This window comes from Netta rufina (assembly GCF_964035555.1).
Source record: "Netta rufina genome assembly, chromosome: 1".
Classification (NCBI taxonomy): domain Eukaryota; kingdom Metazoa; phylum Chordata; class Aves; order Anseriformes; family Anatidae; genus Netta; species Netta rufina.
The window spans coordinates 175,853,158-175,871,613 of record NC_140123.1 but is presented as its reverse complement, the minus strand read 5'-3'; the positions used below and the strand labels follow the sequence as shown (position 1 = coordinate 175,871,613).

At 35.7% G+C, this 18,456-nt stretch overlaps 1 protein-coding gene across 2 annotated transcripts in view; it reads right to left on the bottom strand.

The window, feature by feature from the left end:
- Nucleotides 1-211: 211 nt before the first annotated feature.
- The window catches only part of GXYLT1 (glucoside xylosyltransferase 1), a gene marked incomplete at its 5' end in the record, with an annotated part of 31,562 nt that continues 13,317 nt past the window's right edge, over nt 212-18,456 (bottom strand). For both annotated transcript variants that reach the window (XM_084282464.1, XM_084282465.1), the window contains 6 exons: nt 212-3,984; nt 5,458-5,630; nt 5,956-6,079; nt 11,925-12,176; nt 12,986-13,111; nt 13,821-13,995. In XM_084282464.1, the coding sequence (XP_084138590.1) occupies nt 3,823-3,984; nt 5,458-5,630; nt 5,956-6,079; nt 11,925-12,176; nt 12,986-13,111; nt 13,821-13,995 (1,012 nt within the window). In that variant the 3' untranslated portion in view covers nt 212-3,822. The remainder of the gene's footprint in view (nt 3,985-5,457; nt 5,631-5,955; nt 6,080-11,924; nt 12,177-12,985; nt 13,112-13,820; nt 13,996-18,456) is intronic.

Sequence of the window (18,456 nt, the reverse complement as noted above, 5' to 3'; positions counted from 1 at the left end):
TAATAAGGAAAAAGCCATACCCTCACATTATAGTTCTCTGCAACTTACTTTAATACACAAAATGACTGGAGCTATTCTAAGTTCCATCCTTTTAGAAAGCAGAAAGGTGGGCAGGGAAGCTAGAATTATAATAACATCAGATATGACAACAGAAAAAGTGAAAATGCTAGTTACTCAAAAATAAAAATTTATTAAAAAAACAATTGGAGACAAATAGCTTATACATTAGTTTACATTATATAGGAATACACCACTTAAGTGGGTCAAAAATAGTTTTATTTAGTTAATAAAACATGCTGTTAAAATTGCTTGATAGTTGTAGATATTGAAATTTGAAACAGAAAGTAGACAATGTAAAACAGCTTAAGACTACTAAATAATGGATGTTCTAGACATTCTCATGTGTTTGGATACCCCCTTATAAACAAGGCAGGAAAAAACAAAAGTCATTTCATTACACCATCTTTGCATACATATCATTTCTAAACAACCCATGTAGGCTCTTCTCTTCTTCTACCATTACGTTGCAGTTATTTCTTCTTCATGCTGTCTAGATGGGAAGGGAAATTTCATTTGGAGGAGTAGAAGAAAGGTGACTGACTTCTCAGTCATCTGTTTTGGAAATTTCCCAGTCAGAAGTGTGGAAACCTGGTATGGCTGGAACATGTTCAGTATAGACAGAAACCTGGTACAAATTGAAAAAGGCTGACACTTGTGCTTTCCAAACAGCAATTTTCTGTATAGAGATCAACAAAATTTAGGTCACAAACATCAAAAGGCAATTCCTTTTTAGGAAAGTCTTGTTTTAAAAAAAATTCCTTCTAAACCTCTTCTTAACCTTTCTAAATTTAATTCAAAAGTTTAAAAACAATTTTAAAAGGCTGGACATCGATGTCACTTTGGCTGAATTTTGGCAAAATTATAAATAACTGGAAGGATTTTCATAAGGTTTATACAATCTTATTAAAAGGCACAGGTACAAGTTCCGTAAATAAGGATGTTTCGGTATCATTAATGGACAGCTGGCATTTCATACCACCTACGAAGATAGCTAGGATTTTATAGGAATGAGAACACATCTTCAAATAGAACTCTTCTACCACGAGACTGTGACCCCCTTTAAATATAGATTTAATAATGGTAAGAAGTCAGAAGGAGAAATCAAACACTATGAAGATAGATTTATCTTAATTTACCTTGAATGTGCATGTTTACATTTTTCAATAAAACGTATCAGCATTAAATATTATAATAGAATAAAAATGGGATTTCTAAAGTTCTATAATTCATTTATTTAGTTAGTTAGTTACTATGTTTGTAAAAAACAAGTTTCTAAAACTAGACAGAGATAAAGACTTGTAGACTAAATTTAAGTTTATACATTTGTATGTATATAACCTTAGAAACCAAGCACTGAAATACTTCAGAGTATAACTGGTTTCCTACCGTAGTACTTCATTTTTTCTGTCTTCATTATTACTGTCTCCAATGGTTTTCTCTGTAAATCTGATTTGCTTTTCAGGGTAGATCATTTTTCTAAACTTAATAGTGGTTATAGAATTACAAAGATACTCATATTCAAAAACAACAAATACTCTGGAGAGGTACTTATGGAAGCTACTCAGCACTTCGGTGTTTTTTGTTGTGTTTTTGTTTTTTTTTAAAGTTTTCTAAAATGTTTGTGTGAGTTACTTGGGAATGGAGAGTTGAGGGTGAGAGGCTTAAATTTATATATGTATACCAAGTCAATGGCTTATGGCAGTATTTTCTTGCTATTTATAAAATGCTAATAAATGTGTCTTGAAATAAGCACCAAATAAAATTTTTTATTCTATGATAAATTCCAATATTAACCTTCTTGCTCTAATCCCATAAACTGAAATTTAACTGGAAAGGTTGCTGCTGATGTTCACGTTGCACTTTTTTTTTTTTTTTCTAAAATAGTTCATTGGGTTTTAAGCAGTCTTCACATGCATACACCATACTAAAATTTGACTCCAAACTGAAAGTTTCTGAAAAAAAGCAGGGGGGGGGGAGGGGGGGGGGAAACACACAGGCCAAAGGAAAGAATTTGTAAACACAAACACAGTACAAGTGAAAAAAAGAAGCTGAAGACAGATTGATATAAAATCAGTATTTATGTAAAAAAATAATGTATTGCATGCTGTAAAATCAGACAATAACTGTATTCACCTTCACATGGATTTCTAGAGTTTCAGACTTCAAAAGATTATGTATAACATGGAAAAGAAACAGTAACTACATGCCCAGCAGACTTTCTGTTTACCATCATACAAATTTACACCCTGATCCAGCAGGGAGATTAGGAGCAGAATACAAACTCTGCTTACAATGGAGTGTGCTTCTGTACTGCTAAAGCATTCATCCAGCTCAGCTCACGTGGATCTGAGATTCAGAGCCAGTCTGCCTTTGGCAAAGAAACAGCCACAAAAATCAAACTTCTCAAATGTGGTTGGGATGAAGGTAAAAGTCAGTGAGTGGATCCTCCAAGGTTCACCACGCAGGAATCTGAAAACTAACTTTATGAAGCCTTCATCTCAGTTCATCCAAGTTCAGTTCAAGTATACTTTACAAATACATTTCATACCATGCATGTTTAAATATTTTACTGTAATGTTACAAGTCAGACTTTTCTTCATGCCTTTCTCTAAAAAGAAATTTGATTACATAAACAGAACATGTTTTTTCCACTAAGATATCTAAAGAAAGCCTAATCCTTATCTGTTATAAATCAGTATCACCTTATTGACATTAATGATACAGTCAAGGCTCTGGCCCAAAACTATTTTAAAGCCATGTTATTAAAAAATATGCAGGATTTATCTCAAAAAAAAAAAAAAAAAAAAAAAACTATCTAATATACAATCTGATTAAACATCAGAACTTTTACTACAGTTCTTCAATTTTAGGTACTAAATACTCTGTAACAATCATCAAGTAATGATTCTTAGTATAAAAATACAACAGAGGCAGCTTTCCACCATTTTTTTCTACTTCCAAAACATCCTATAAAGCTGCAAAACCATTTAAGTTTTAAAAAGTATTGTAAGAAAAATAACTTCATATTGAATAGTTGCTAAAATATAAACCCCCTCAACTCGAATATATCATTTGGGATAGATGGCTCAACAATACTAACACAAATGCTGTTATCATTTTAAAAGTATCTACAGATAGAGAAAACTAGTATCACATACTATCCATGTCTCAGAAAATCCTATTTATAGTGTGCAGTTTACATCTACAATAAGCAAAACAAGATTGTCAAAACAGGATTCCAACATGTAAGAGATGAACATAAAGGCACGCAGATTGTCAATGATTAATATCACATTTCTTTGAAAACAGAGTATTTTCTGCACTTGTAAACAACTTTGTGCTCACACCTTTAAAGTGAAGTTAGTGCTGTTGACTTGGTTATTGCTACATTCACAGTTTAACAGAATTTTAGACAATGAGGTACACTTCCAAACTGAGCCATCTTCACCTCTCCCTTGTTTGTTTGATCATTAGAGATAACTGAATTAAGCAGGCTGAAACTACTGACCTTAGAAGTCAGTAACACCCAAATCATCAGATCCAAGATAAACACTAGCAGTGATTAAACTTCAAAAGAGCCAAAAGTCACCTTTGCAGAAAAAGTCACTGTTCTTCATTACATGAATATTTTCTTCATTTTTACGTATGCTAGTAAACTCTTATCTGGGCACATTAAGAGCCGATTCAAGCCACGTTAGAACTGTTGCACCTTTTGACCAATATGTTAATTCAGTCTCTTGATTTAAGAGCTTGCAGTTAGAATCACCTTCCCTTTGATCTTCTGACAGACAAGTCCCTTATGCTTTTCTTTAGCTGCTTTATGAAAACTTTGTATACTCTTCCACAGTACGTATGCATTGTTTTCTGTAATTCCAGTTCTAGGGGCCGCAACAGGGAATGAACTAGATCATCTCCAAATGTATACTGTAAAGATAAGAAACCATTTAAGTTAATATTAGAACACTGTCATTGTTCAATTAAAAGGCCTTTGAAGATCTTTTTTATTAGTTATTAAATGTTTTAAAGAACTCTTAGCTTCTGAAAACTATTTGAAAAATGATCTCTAAGGTATATGAGTATTCTCAAATGATTCCAATAACATGCCTAACAAGAGAACTTTTGTTTAAAATAGGCAAATGAATTCCATAAGCATGGAGGACATTTAAAATTACCTTTTTAAATTAAGAATTTTCAAATCCAAAATGATTTCTGGTTATTTCTTTGTTGACCAGCAACTTTCCTGAATGACTTAGAATCTAAGGAGTACAACTCTTATCAAATTATAATGAAACAACAGTATGACAAACAAGTAGTACTACTGAAAGCAGAAAGTTTCATTAAATTGAATGATGGTCAAACACATAACATGTTTAACATGGACATGAAATGAATATTAATACTATAGCACCATATTTTTTTAATAAAAAAAATGAAAAGCTAAACAGCATTTCAAAGTAACAATTTTGTTCATCTTATTACGACTGGATCAACAGTGTTCTACACGCTTTCTCTGACATATACATAAAGCAAATGGGACTATAAATATAAACAATTTTTTTTTGTTCCATTTTTGACAATGCTCAAAGGAAACAAAGAAATCTTATTTTCATGGAAACACATTCACTTCCCCTGCAATGTATTCTCAGACCCCCATAAGTACTTTTTCTCATTTTTATATCCATATGACAACACGTGATAAAGCACCATTAAAATATACTATTGATTTTTGAAGGTTATATGCACACAATAGCCTGCTACATTAAAATGTGCATCAGTGCTAAATTTTACAGCTCTTCAGTGAGTATACCAATGTAGTGATAAATAGTTTATTAGATGACTTATTTGCAGAAAAGTTGTTGCATTTACTATTTAAAGCAACAGTAACATATTAATACACTGAATCTCTAGAAAAGGTGAAAAAAATCATAAAGAAGTATTTTCTACCATGCAAATCTTACTACAATTAAATGTTAAAATGTTGCAGCAAGCATATAAAAAGGGAAGGAAAAGGGTTTCCTTTTCTATTTTTTTAAATCTCCAGAAAAAATGAAGCTTAGGGCAATCTTCACATGCCTGTACAAACAGTTTGCTAAACATACTTAGTAAATGAATGCGAAAAAAAAGTTTTTCAAACATTACAGTTGCAGGCAACATTTTAGAATCCTAACCTAGATATAGGCCACACAATGTTTTAGATGATGTTAATCACAAGATGAACAAACTGGAGTTCTATCCAAACAGTAAACCACAAAATGGTGAAATGCTTAAAAAATACTTGAAAGAGAAAAAACATTTTGTTGCAAAGAAAGTGTCAACCAAACCAAGAAAGCACACGCAGCACTGCATAAAACACATACAAAATAACTCTGTACGAAGTAAAATGCTGGACATACTTACATTTTTTATTGCTTCATAGACAGCCCTAAAAGTTGGTTGTTTATCATCATGGTAAACACCTCTGTTTCCATGAAGAATAAATATACCTTCTTCTTCAGCTTCCTTACAATTGCTCCCATAAATGCAGTGGTCAGGCCGATAATTCCATTGGCAAGGAAAGACATACAGACTTTCTGTACAAAAAAAACAAGAGAGAGAACTCCAGTAAGTATCCACTAAGTATCAAAATTGTTTCAGAAGATGCATTCATTTTTCCTATTTTTTTTTTTGTTAATAGTGCTTCATGAATTTCTGTAATTGTTTTTAAAACTTAACAACAAACCAAGCTCTAACAAGCTTCTATTTTGCTTCTCAACTTAGAAAATGTTTTTTAGAGAAGAAAAAAAGTCTCTTGCATATTTGCACTGAAAAGTCTGCTAAAACTATTTTTCTGATTTTCTAGATGTCATGCGAAAGATCAGCTTTGTTATGCTAGACTTAAAATTAATGTGGATTTACCTGGATTGTGAAAAAACATAATGTTCAAGAGGTCCTGATCACCCCATGTTATGTTTAACTTGTACTTCTTCAGCAGAGGCATAAGAATTTCTCCCCACTGTAACCGGACTGTTGTCATGTCATTCTATTAAACAAAGAAAAACATTTACATATTTAAGATAACTATACCTATGAAGAAGGAAATGCCCAACAGAATTTGTAATTTGCTTTCCAAAGCTACAAATCTCAAATGTTTTATACATGTTGATATATATATGTATGTATATATATGTGTATATATATTTTTTATTTTATTTTTAATGACCACATGTAGGGAAAACACAGTTATGGACATTTCCAATACACTTTATTTCTCATTTAATTATCTTATGATAAGAAAAACTATACATACTCCCTAATATTCCATATTAAATTGTCATAAGATCTCCCTCTAAAACATCTTAAACTATTACTTCTAAGAAATAGCTTTTTGTTTTGTTGTTGTTGTTTTGTTTTGTTTTATACAGCAGTAGAATCTAACAGAAAACCGGATTTTAATAGATGTGTGCCAAGTAGATGGGCACTGTTTAAATCTCCACACTTCAGATTTCACACTTTCTCCATCTTTATCACAAACTAATAGCATACACAGGTTTTATAGCTGTCTTTAAAAGATTCAAAATGATCAATATAAAGTTATTAAATAGTTCCAAATGCAGCTAAAAAGACTAGCTACAAAGCAAGGTATAAAACCACATACATCCTTCAAAAGTTTTGAAAGAATTTTCATTGAGTTTTTTTTTTTAGTTACTGAACTTAAACTTCTAGAGCAAAGGCACAACTTTTCTCTTGCAAAAGGCAGCATGACTCTAAACCAACAGCTGTTGCTTATTTCCCAAATTGTTGATTAAGCAAAATCACAGCTCAAAGGAAAAGGTCTTCTAAGTCTTGGCTGAGGAGGTGCTACTTGGAGTGAGACAGCCTACGCTGAACTTTGCATTACCTCAAATAAATTATTATTTGTGGTATAAGAAGTTACATATTCTAAAGCTAATTTCGCATCTTTACACCACCTTTAAGCTCAGCTAGAACAAAAAAAGAACCAGGCTGCTCTCTCTATTTTCTACTTGAAATTGGAGATTGAGGATGGAATTACAATAGGTCTCAAAGGGAGAAGATTCCTGAACGAGTACAGGATTATAGCCATGATTCTTTTTAATCAAATCATAAAAAATAAATAAATAAATAGAACACACACAACAGAACTCCAGTATTGTTTGAAATTTGAATACAAAACCACTACATTACAAAACAGAAAAGACTACCCAGGATACAACATTTCCACTGACAAACTAGAAAGGAGAAACATTAGCGGTTCAGCTTTTAGCCTTTCCTCAAATCATTTCAGCCATGAAATATGAAGGGCTTTCAGAAATGAAGACTAAAAAAGAAATGCTATCAGATTTCAGACAGGAATTAATACAAAGAAAGATCTATAGGTTATATTAGAAGCCAAACAGAATGATATTATGGTCCCTTCTGCCCTTAAAAAATAATGACTATGATTGCTTGCAAGTATTTGACAATACCAGGCAGAAGAAATACACAAGATAATTCTTCTCTAGCAAGAATTATCATTAGGCTCAGTGCAATGTGATTAAACAAAAGAAAACTCAGACCAAATACCAGGCTACAACCCTTCAAAAGCAAATCAATTAGACTGAAGCACAGTGATTAGTCCCTCACATGGACTTTGCCGTCCATGGAATATTGACCCAAGGTTTGAACTTGTACTCAATGCTAAAAATCAAGAACCGTGAGCTAATTTAATTCCATTAGCAGAATAACTATGATAAGAATATAAAGAAGCAAAAAAAGAAGTTTTAGAGCAACCCATAACATTACTTAATGTTGTTAAAACCATTAATTCATACTATTTTCATTTAGCTTGTATAGTTTTAATAGCAGTGAAATGCAGAGTATATCCCGAGGAGATAAAAAGGAGGTAAGAGCATATATCACATCGCCAGACATCTAGCAGCAATACTACTTGACAAATATTGTTATTAGAGATAAGAATTAGAAATTCTAATGTTTCAATAACCTTTGCATAAATAGAAAATAATTAAATATTAATTTATTAACCCTGATGTGTAATGAAACCAGTGTAGGAATCACTGAGCAGGAGAAATTACTCGAACAGTTCTATGACCTCCTGTAAAATTCTGCTGTAACTTGGTAGTGAGGTCAGAGTGAGAAGGAGAATGCTCGAGCTTGACCAGAACTGATCACAGAATTACATTTCAAAAGTTACTCAAGTAAATATGAAATAAATAACTAGGATTATCCTTAAAGGATTTGAGAATATAAACCACATCTCCAATATCCAACAAATTAGAAACAAGGTTAGAGAGGTTTACCAAAAAAATTAAATCCTGTGGTACTCTGCGATACTATCAATCTGATACAGACAAGCTCTGTGAACCCTCCAAAAGTCAGCTTTTTGAGTGGAACAAAGCTTGTAAGAGCAGAACTACAAACAAAATATCCATAAGAATGTTAAGATGGTATCTTAGGTGTTTTTTTTATTATATGCTTTGCTTTAATTAGTTCGATCATTACTGAATTCTGTCCCAAAAGACTTCTGCCTGGCTAAGCCTGAAGTCAGAAGAGCTTTACATTTTGTCTGTAACAACTTAAGGTCATCTTCCTCTTAATGCTTGTAGGAGAATATAAAGTTGAGGAAACATACTCAGATCATACAGTAACATCTAAAGAAACTAAGTGCAGTTCCACAAACCATTGACCAATTTATTATCATAAATGCCATATGAGAGCAAGTTCCCTTCCTTCGTGTTCTTGTGTTAACACAGTAGTGCCTAATACTTGATTATTTATTATTGATTTATTTTGGTGAGAGCACTGATTTACTTAACTAAACCAGCAGAAGGAATTCTTTACTCACCCGTTAGCAAATTTAGTTGGATCATGGAAGGGTCCAACAAACAACAGAGGTAAGGACAAAGCAAGCAAGAAAAGCAGTGAAAAACTGCTGAAAAGTGATGGCAACCTTCCTTCTAGAAGGAATTAGCTTCTGTGGCTTACCACATTTCTCAGAACTATAGCCTTAAGCAATACTGAGTGGTCACAAAAATTGTATATAATGGCTTAGGTCTTATTGACTCTCTGCTTTTGTCTAAACATACCCACAGACCTCTCCTTTGTACACACTACCTGGAGTTATTCTGTCTGGGGCTTGTTTGCTCTTGTAAGACCTCATTTCTTTGTTTGGGTGCCTACTATCACACTAAGTATAGCAACACCCATGTTTCCGTATGAATTTGATAAAGGTCACAACTCTCTTTTCACACAGACTCACACATCTAGGGCTTTTTGTTAAAACACCATACCACCTCTGCAGCATTTGCCATATCCCTTCCAGTTTAAAAGCATCTATATTTACAGAACAGTTCAGTTGGAAGGGACCTTCAAAGATCATTGAGTCCAACTGCCTGACCACTTCAGGGCTAACCAAAAGTTAAAGCCCATTATTGAGGGCACTGACCAAATGTCTCTTGAACACTGACAGGTTTGGGGCATTAAGCACCCCACTAGGAAGCCTGTTCCAGTGTTTGACCACCCTTAGAGTAAGAAAATTTGTCTTAGTATCTTGTCTGAACCTCCCCTGGAGCAGCCTTGTGCAGTTCCCATGTATCCATCACTAGGTAGCAGAGAGCAGCACCTCCCTCTGCACTTCACCTCCTCAGGAAGATGCAGAGAGCACGGAGGTTACCTCTCAGCCTCCTTTTCTCCAGACTTGACAACCCAACAGTCTTCAGCATCTCTTCACAACACATGCCTTCCAGACTTTTTACCAACTTTGCTGCCTTCTTCTGGACACTTTTAAGGACCTAAACATCCTTTTTATACTGTGGAGACCAGACCTGTACATAATATTCATGGTGAGGCCGCACTAACACTAAATACAGTGGGAGAATCACCTCTTTTGACTGGCTGAATATACTGTACTTAATGTACCCCAAAATGCAGTTTGCCCTCTTGGCTGCCAAGACATGCTGCTGGCTCACATTGAGCCTACCACCAAGCAGCACCACCAGGTCCTCTTCTGCGGAGCTCTCCAGCTGCTCTTCTCCCAGTCTGTGCCTGTGTCTAGCCTTGCTCTATCCCAGGTCATTTGCTCTTGCCAAATTACAAGTTACCCTTGTTAAATTTCATGCCACTGATGATCGCCCAATGCCCCAACCTATCTAGACCCCTACACAACGCCCCTCATCCCTACAGAGGGTCAACAGCAGCTCCCATTTTGAATCACCAGCAAACCTGCTAATGGATGTATTCCACTTCTGCATCCAGATCATTGAGAAAAACGTTCAACAGAACTGGCCCCAGAATTAAGCCCTGGGGAACACCGCTAGTGACAGGCCACCAGCAAGTTGTAGCACCATTCACTACAACCCTTTAAACTCTATCCTTGAGCCAGTTCATCACCCAGCGGAGCATGAACCTGTTCAGCACACAGTTGGACAAGTTGTCCAGAAGGATGCTGTGAGGGACAATACCAAGGGCCTGACTGAAATCCAGAAGATTACATCCAAACATATATAAAGCCACTACACGTATAAAAATATAAAAAGTCACATGATACTACCTCTTTCATCTCCTAATTATTCTTGCATATTCCACGTTTTATCACCTAACTGCTGCTTTGCAAAGATGACACCAGGTAGCCACAACACACCCGAAGCTTCTTTATCCAGTTTTAGTCTTATCTCCAGCTATACACTATGCCATGATCACGCTATATTCACACGTGTATGCACATGTATGTGTACACATGATTATATATGCAGTGCCTCTATTTGTAGTGTAGACATGCACACAGTTTCATAAAACACAGAAAAGATAAAGATGGTAGGACCAGGAGCCATTAGGCACCATAGCCAAGTAGACCTGGTAGTACAGAACACTTTTTCTTTATTTCTGTATCAAGCTAGATGTACAGGTATCTGCAGTTACAGTTAGAGCTGGGAAAGTTACAGCTACTGTACCTTTATACTGTAACTAGAGCTGAGGCAGTCTATTCCTTATTTTTCTTAAGTTCCCTGTATTTCCATAACAAGGCATTGCAAGCACGTTAAGAGGGAAGCCAAACATTTCTTAAATTTGAAATGGGTGAAAAAGGTAACATCTACTGCAAATTTATATTGCCGCTCTTAAGGCTGTACATTCCCATAGTTTCTGACTGTATGATTATTTTTCCTAATCAAATGTCTTCCTGTTTCAATGTAGATTTAATAAAAATAAAGTAGAACAGAGAGAAGTACTTTTGCCCCCTTGCATAATCACATAGTACTGCTTCTGTATTTGTATTTGAATCATATAGGAAAATCTGTGAAGCAATGACCACTTCTGTTGCTGCACATGCTGCTTTAGTACCTAAATGAAGTTATTTCTCTACAGAAATTAAGACTGAAAAGTAAATCAAAAGATCTTAAGTTGATAATCACCTGGTTACGATTTCAAAGATCAAAATTTACAGATAGTACAGTTAAAGTAAGTTACTAAATGCTTTAGCACCACCTCCTGGTCATACTACTTTATGCACACATTTTTAAAGTTAGTCTACAGTATACATAAACTGTTTTCTGAGGATTTCTGCAGTGAAGAAAAAATAGTAGATATCTAATGAAAAATGTGACTGGATACAGTCTGTTGCTATAAATTACATGATATTGCAGAACTAAGAAAAAAATAAAACAAATGGACTTACAATTCAAGAAATTCAAGCCTTGCAGTGAATGACGTTTTAAAAAAATAGGAGTTAGATACCATTTTAGACAGCTTATTTTTAGATCGTCATTCCAGTTACAAGAAACGTTTCGTAAAATACTGTCCCAGGTGGATTTCAAACAGGATTGGAGTTAAAAGTTGTAGAAAAACAGAAATTGCAACAAAGACAACATACGTACCTTGAAATACTTTCTCCTGATACGTGTCATGTTCATTAACATGACTCCAGAATTTATTCCAGTCACTCCATAATAGGGATGCCGAGCAAAGCGATTGTACCACCCAATACGAGGTTCTTCATGTTCTGGTGCCATTGCAGCAATCTGGGTGGAGTTGAACTTTCTCAAAAAAGACCAAATATCATCAACAGGTCTCAAGAACAGGATGTCAGTATCAACATACAGTAGTGAATCCACGTTTTTGAGGATTAACTGTGAGAGAAAGAAGTTTAAAAGAAAACAGTTTAATTGAACTTCATAAAACAAGTTACTGCAGTTTACACATTTTAATATGTTTTGGTCACATGCAAATACATTCATGTTAGATTGATGGCTCACAGTCAGAAATTTGTTATTATTTCCCCTTGTCCCTTTTTGAAGAATTTTTGTGGAGTAAAACAGGTTTTATGTAGGACAGTAACACTAAGTCTGTATTTTATATCCTGAGGTTCCTCAGGAGTAGGTTGTGGGCTAGGTGAAACACTGGAATAACAGAAGCTCCTGTCTTCCCGTCCCTTTGCTTTGCTATACATTTACTCAAACTATGTGGGAAATGTAAGGATCGCCAAGAAGTGACAGTATTTGGGAGATAGCTGCCACTGCTTAAATTCATCTAGCCTGAAGTATGATTTCTGAAGAATCTTAGATTAGCAAAGAAAAGGCTATACAAAACACTCTGGTAACAATAGGCTATTTCTTCATTAATTTCCCTGACATTTCGCAGACCTAGGAAAGCAAGAAACTTTCCAAATAAATGAAGTGATATGTGATAAATCCTTCGTACCTCCGAGAGGATGACATAACCTACAGCACTAAGGATATAGTGCCATAACGCAGGAAGTGAGAAAAGGAATTTTATTCCAAAATACCACAGAAAAATGGTAATTACAGAGGATTTTTTTTAAGAAGGTCATAAAAGTGACTTTTATTAGTAGTTCTTTATTTAAAACTAAGCAGAAATTAGATTACCAAAGATAGCTTGATAGAGACTTCTGTGCTGTCCAATAACAGAAGAAACTTACTGGCAAGAACAGCCTTTGTGAAGCACATGGTTTAAACAATTTCTTCCATTCTGTCGCACTCTCAGTTGGAAATGTTATTGGATATAATGTGTAATTAATTTTTCCTTCATATGGTAAGTCATCAAGCTAGATGAAAAGATCACAAATTACTTGCGTTCAATTTTATTATGAAAAAGAAATCACTTCCCATTTAAATTAGTAATTGAATACCACTGCAACACCTCTCTTCCAAGACAGAAACGATTCCTGAACTACAAAAATCTGTCAACTACTTAAAACACTTGAATAAAAAGTGGCATCTGCAGTCACTATGAAGAAAACACTTAACAACAGATCACACACACAAGTGCAAGTAAAATAATTATTATTTACAGAAAGTAAATACATCAAACATTTTTGCCCCTTAGTTTCCACAGGAGAAAAATCAATGAAGTCTTTCTCAATTTAAAATAGCCTTAGCCAATTTTGCCATAATTACTCAAAGTATAACATTTTAAGCATAAAAATAGGAAAACCTTCCACAGCTATATACCAGTCAGCTTCTAATACTGCCACTCCAGTCAACGTTATATTAATAAACTGGAAGTCGCTAAGATTAGACAACCACATCTAACAATCTTCACAAACCAAGGTTTCCTTTTGTTCAAACAACGTAAGGCTGATTCAGAAGGAAAAAAAAAATCCCCATTTAGCATTATGAAGGACTTGAATATTTTCTTGGAACCCTGTTTTTCTGGCCCTATATTCAACAACTACGACCCAAGTAGTAGGGAAACTGTTAGGCATTACTCCAATTGTACTAAAAATTGATTAAATAAATGTTGTGGGTACTTACTATATCTTTGAAACTCTCATGCAATTGGTCCTCAGCAAAAATATGAAACTGGAGTGGTTTGATGCTGAAGATAATGGCTGATCTCAACATAGTAACAGTTTCCTCCAGTCTTTCACCACAGGCAACCACTGCTAGATGCATTTTCTCAGAAGGATGTGCTTTCATATAATCATATCTGATACAAAAATAAGTTTTTCATTTGACATTATTCCTAGCACAGGCTTAAGAAAAAGCTCTACCATTTTCTGCAGAATGTAATTTAACAAAATAGTCTGTATGTTATTAAGTGAGCAATGGATAACTTAAACAGAACATACTAAACAATTGCATTATACCTCATACGTAGATTTAAGTTTAACCTGAACTACTCTCATATCCACTCCCACCATCCCACCCCACGAGGAAGAAACAAGAGATAGAAAACCTATACAGAAACTAGACACAAGAAAACAAATGAAAACAAAAAACATTTTTATTTTCTTAGCAATCTTACTATTCATTACCAGCAAAGAATTCCATCAAAATCACTACACTAAAAGAAAGGCTACATGAAGTTGCATCAAAATCTGAAAGGCTGACAGCACTTTAAATCTATGCGTGAGTTATTAGCTCATTTTCTCCCTTTTCCCTGGACTTAGCACAGATATACAAAAATAACACGTCACGTTTACATATATATAAATGAGTTAAAATCTAACAAAAGTGAAATACCACTGCTTTTAAAAAGTTGTGTTCAAGAATGTTTTTCACGATCTACGTATATTTTGTCCATCTTCGCTGCAGTAAACGCTTACATCATAACCATGTTTCAGAGTTTCTCCAAAGCACTGGCAAAATGGAAAAAAAATTTCTCCTCTCCTTTCATCCTGTCCAAGTATACCACTTGGTTTGGAAAGCGGTGAAGCTAACAACTCAAATGGCTGTGCGGGACGTCCTGCTGCTCCCAGCGGTGCCAACAAATTCCACAGGTACCCTGATCAGCTGCATCGCCCACATCTTTGGGGCCAAACCACTGTAAGGTGCGAGAGCTGGGGAGTCACTTCTCCCTTGGCCAACAGTTACAGTGAAAAGCGCCTGCTATGTATTATATGTTTTAAAGCTATCATTTTAATACAACAGGCTAAAATTATCATCAGGTAAACACTAGTGTTTGCTTGGTAGCGAACACTGTGGGCATATTAAAGCTAAAACTGTTCCTTTGTGTTTTTTATTTATTTCATATACTTAACTATTAAGAAAAGCTTTCAAATGTTTTATACACGTCAGCTCAAAGTCAACCTTTAAAACAATATTCTACACTTGAGCTATTCACATGCAGCTAAGGGAGGAGACGGCCTAACAGAACTAAGAGCATCTGCAGATTTAAATTACAGCTTTCCAAGTTATGAAAACACACAATTCTTTGAAGGTGGAAAAGACTTTCCCAAACTAGTAACAGCAGAGAAATGCTTGGCAAACATACCACCCATTCATAGAAATTTGCCATAGATGCACTCCAAAATACAAATTAAGAGACTGATTTTTAGCACAATCTCTACCTAATTTACAACACTAAAACGTATCAGAAACCATATATTTTTCCTTTAAATTAACAAGAGATACAATGCCAACATGCTTTTTTTCAGGCATGGAATATTAACACACATTATTTTGAGTTCTTTGAAGCAAAATACTAGTATCATAGTAAAATTGCTGAAGTTTGGTACCATAAATAACAGTTATTTATTTGAAATACTTCAAATGTCCTAAAAGAAATCCAGCAACTCAAGGATGTAAGATTGATGAAACCTCAATTAGAGCATTAAGTCAGTCTTAAGGTTTGAGGTGTTACTAAAATCACATGGATGAAAGACCTTATTGGTTAGATCCAGATCCAAAACTGGGCATCCAAATGAAGATGCTGGCTTATAAAATTGTGTCCAATCTCTCATTAAAGCTAATGGAGATCTGGTGAGCAGGCAACGAACCCTAGACAGCAACTCATTTTACTTCAAAATAAACAGCTAGGGCTTGATTCAATTGTTTTACATAGGTATAGTGCCATTTAATATGCTCTACAATATCCCACCTGACCTCCAGGTGCCAGCCCAAAAGGACAGGCTATCTCAAAGATCATGTTTTATTGGTCCTATGCAGGTACCTGGGACAGCCTAGCACTTTGCTATTAACACCAGACCTTTACTTCTTAGCCACTTACCGTCTAGCTACCTGGGTCACACTCTGCTATTAAAACTGAAAGAGCAGCTTAAGACCTACTTGACACAGATACACAGATGCAGACATCTATATTCAGCAGATTTAATCCACAGACTGAAGAAGTCCTGCAGCAAAACCTCAAAAATAGTTTAATTTAACAGAAAAAAAATGTATAAAATATAACTTTAAATGTCAGTCATACCCGTTCAAACCCGTATACCTAAAGCTAATTTAAACTTTCCACCACGTAGTAAGCAGCTGATGCAAAGCAAGCTGAATGTGATGAGAGTAGCTGAAATCCACAAATAAACGCACTGCTGTAGTCTGAACAAGCTGCAAGCACCAGATTAGCCTCATCACTAATCCACCAAAAAGGGAATTACAATAATTAAGCCCTGCAGTCACGAGAGCCTGCATTGATATTGCAAGGTCGTGTGATAAATAATGGCACCAACTACACACACTGCACAGCTGAAAGCCAAGTCCTGAACCACTTGTAGCACGTGGCTTTCTATCAATGAGGTGTGATGAACATCATGCCAAAGCAGTTCTAAAACACACTGAGATGCAAAGACTATTATTGCTACACCTAGTGACATCTGCAAATAAAAGAACATTTCAAACCACACAGAAAGAACTTGTTATAGTGCTTTCACACTCACTTTGCCCATATCTAATCTGTTTTGTGTGTACGGCTTCGTGAGTTCAATTTTCTTCCATCTCTGCTTAAAAATATTTTTTTTGAAAAGGTGAAAACCTAGAAAAAAGATAAAAAATTGAACTTCCATTTGCACACTATGGGGAACATCTGGACTGAGATCTGTAAGGGCCCAATGCAAAGCTGTATCTCCAAAGCAGATGGAGCAAGAAGCCATTTCAAAGAGCAGGCCATCATGCTCCGTGGAGATCATCAGCTAAGCAGGATATGAGACATAGCAGGTGTCAGACACGTTACAGCAGAAGTTATAAAACTCCAGAACTGTGGCTCTCACTCCAAACTCCATGAAGAGACAAACTCTAGTGATTAGAAGCTGCATTTGACTTCCCTGCACACGCACCACTGGCAATCACAACCTCCTTTTCTTTTTTCTTCTTCACCCTGGGACACTACCAGCTCCTTATACCTCGTTTCTAATCCTCCACTGCCTGCACCTTTAGTCACTTTTTCCCCCTCCTCCCGCAGTCGCATAAACTTCATGCTGTCCAGCAGCATTTCTCACCTTCACCATTAGTATAACCCACCAGCAGAGCCACTTACCAGTGCCATGACTCGTCTCATTCCCTTCTTCAATATTATGTGTACACAATTTGAACCCTCCCCCTAACTCCTTTCAAAATCTTCTGCCTTCACTTGCTCCCTTTTCTCTACTTCTCCTTCCTGGCTTTTCCAGCCCCCATAACCCTCTTCCCCTTCTTCTCTCCACCGCTCTCTGCTACAGTCAGCAAGGTAATTGCCTCACCAGAAGACAGAAAAAGCAAAACCTTGTTCATTTAGACAGCAATTTCTCACCACCATGGGCTGCGTGCTGTCTAATGACACCAGCTTCTTCACGCAGTACAGATTTTGCAGCAGTAGCTGAGCTGCCCAAGAGCAAAATAAATTTACTTTAGAAGAACTGTAATTTGTCTGAACCTGAGCAAGTTTTCAGAGAGAGGGGAAACCTCAGAGCAGAACTTCTTACTGAACTTCAAAAAAAAAAAAAAAAAAGGTTCTGAAAGCGTTTGACACTTCCAAAAAAATGGTTTCTGAATTTCAAAAATACAAATGTAGATTTTCATATGCATATTGCTAATTACCAGTAGCCGGATGTTTTGGTGTGGGAAAACTTAGTGGAGAAGCTAGAGCAAACAACAACAGAGTATTTCAGTAAGGCTTTCTGATAGACTAACAAGAAAAATTTGAGAGTTCCAGCTTGTGAAGAAAAAAGTCTCCCAAAATTGATGTGGGAGTCCTCGCTTGTGTGTGTGTGGAGCTCTGGTAATTGAAATGGAAGAGCAAAGAATGCACCTGTAGTCCAACAGAGGATACTGAGCAGAAAGCGGTGACAGGATTTGGGTGTTTAGGGACAAATAAGAGTATCCTCAGACAACAAGTTCCAATTACATGTCAGTGTCAGGAAAAATAAAAGGAAATAAATCACCTGAGAGCACCACACATACCTGAATGAGTTTAAAAGATATGAAGAAAAAACAATCCACTTAAACATTATGAGAGCAAAACCACACACTTTGAAACACGCTGCTCAGCAGCAGCAAAAGCACGGGTGCAAGGCGTACCCTGCCGTACCTCCGTGTTGGAGTGCAGACTTACATCTTGTACTGATGAATTCTGCTGTGGCATTAGCAACCTAGGAGGAATGTAGCTGGTTATGCTCAATGAATCTCCTACAACTAGATTTTCCAGAGCCCATCTGTCAAGATGCTGCCTCTAATTTAAAGA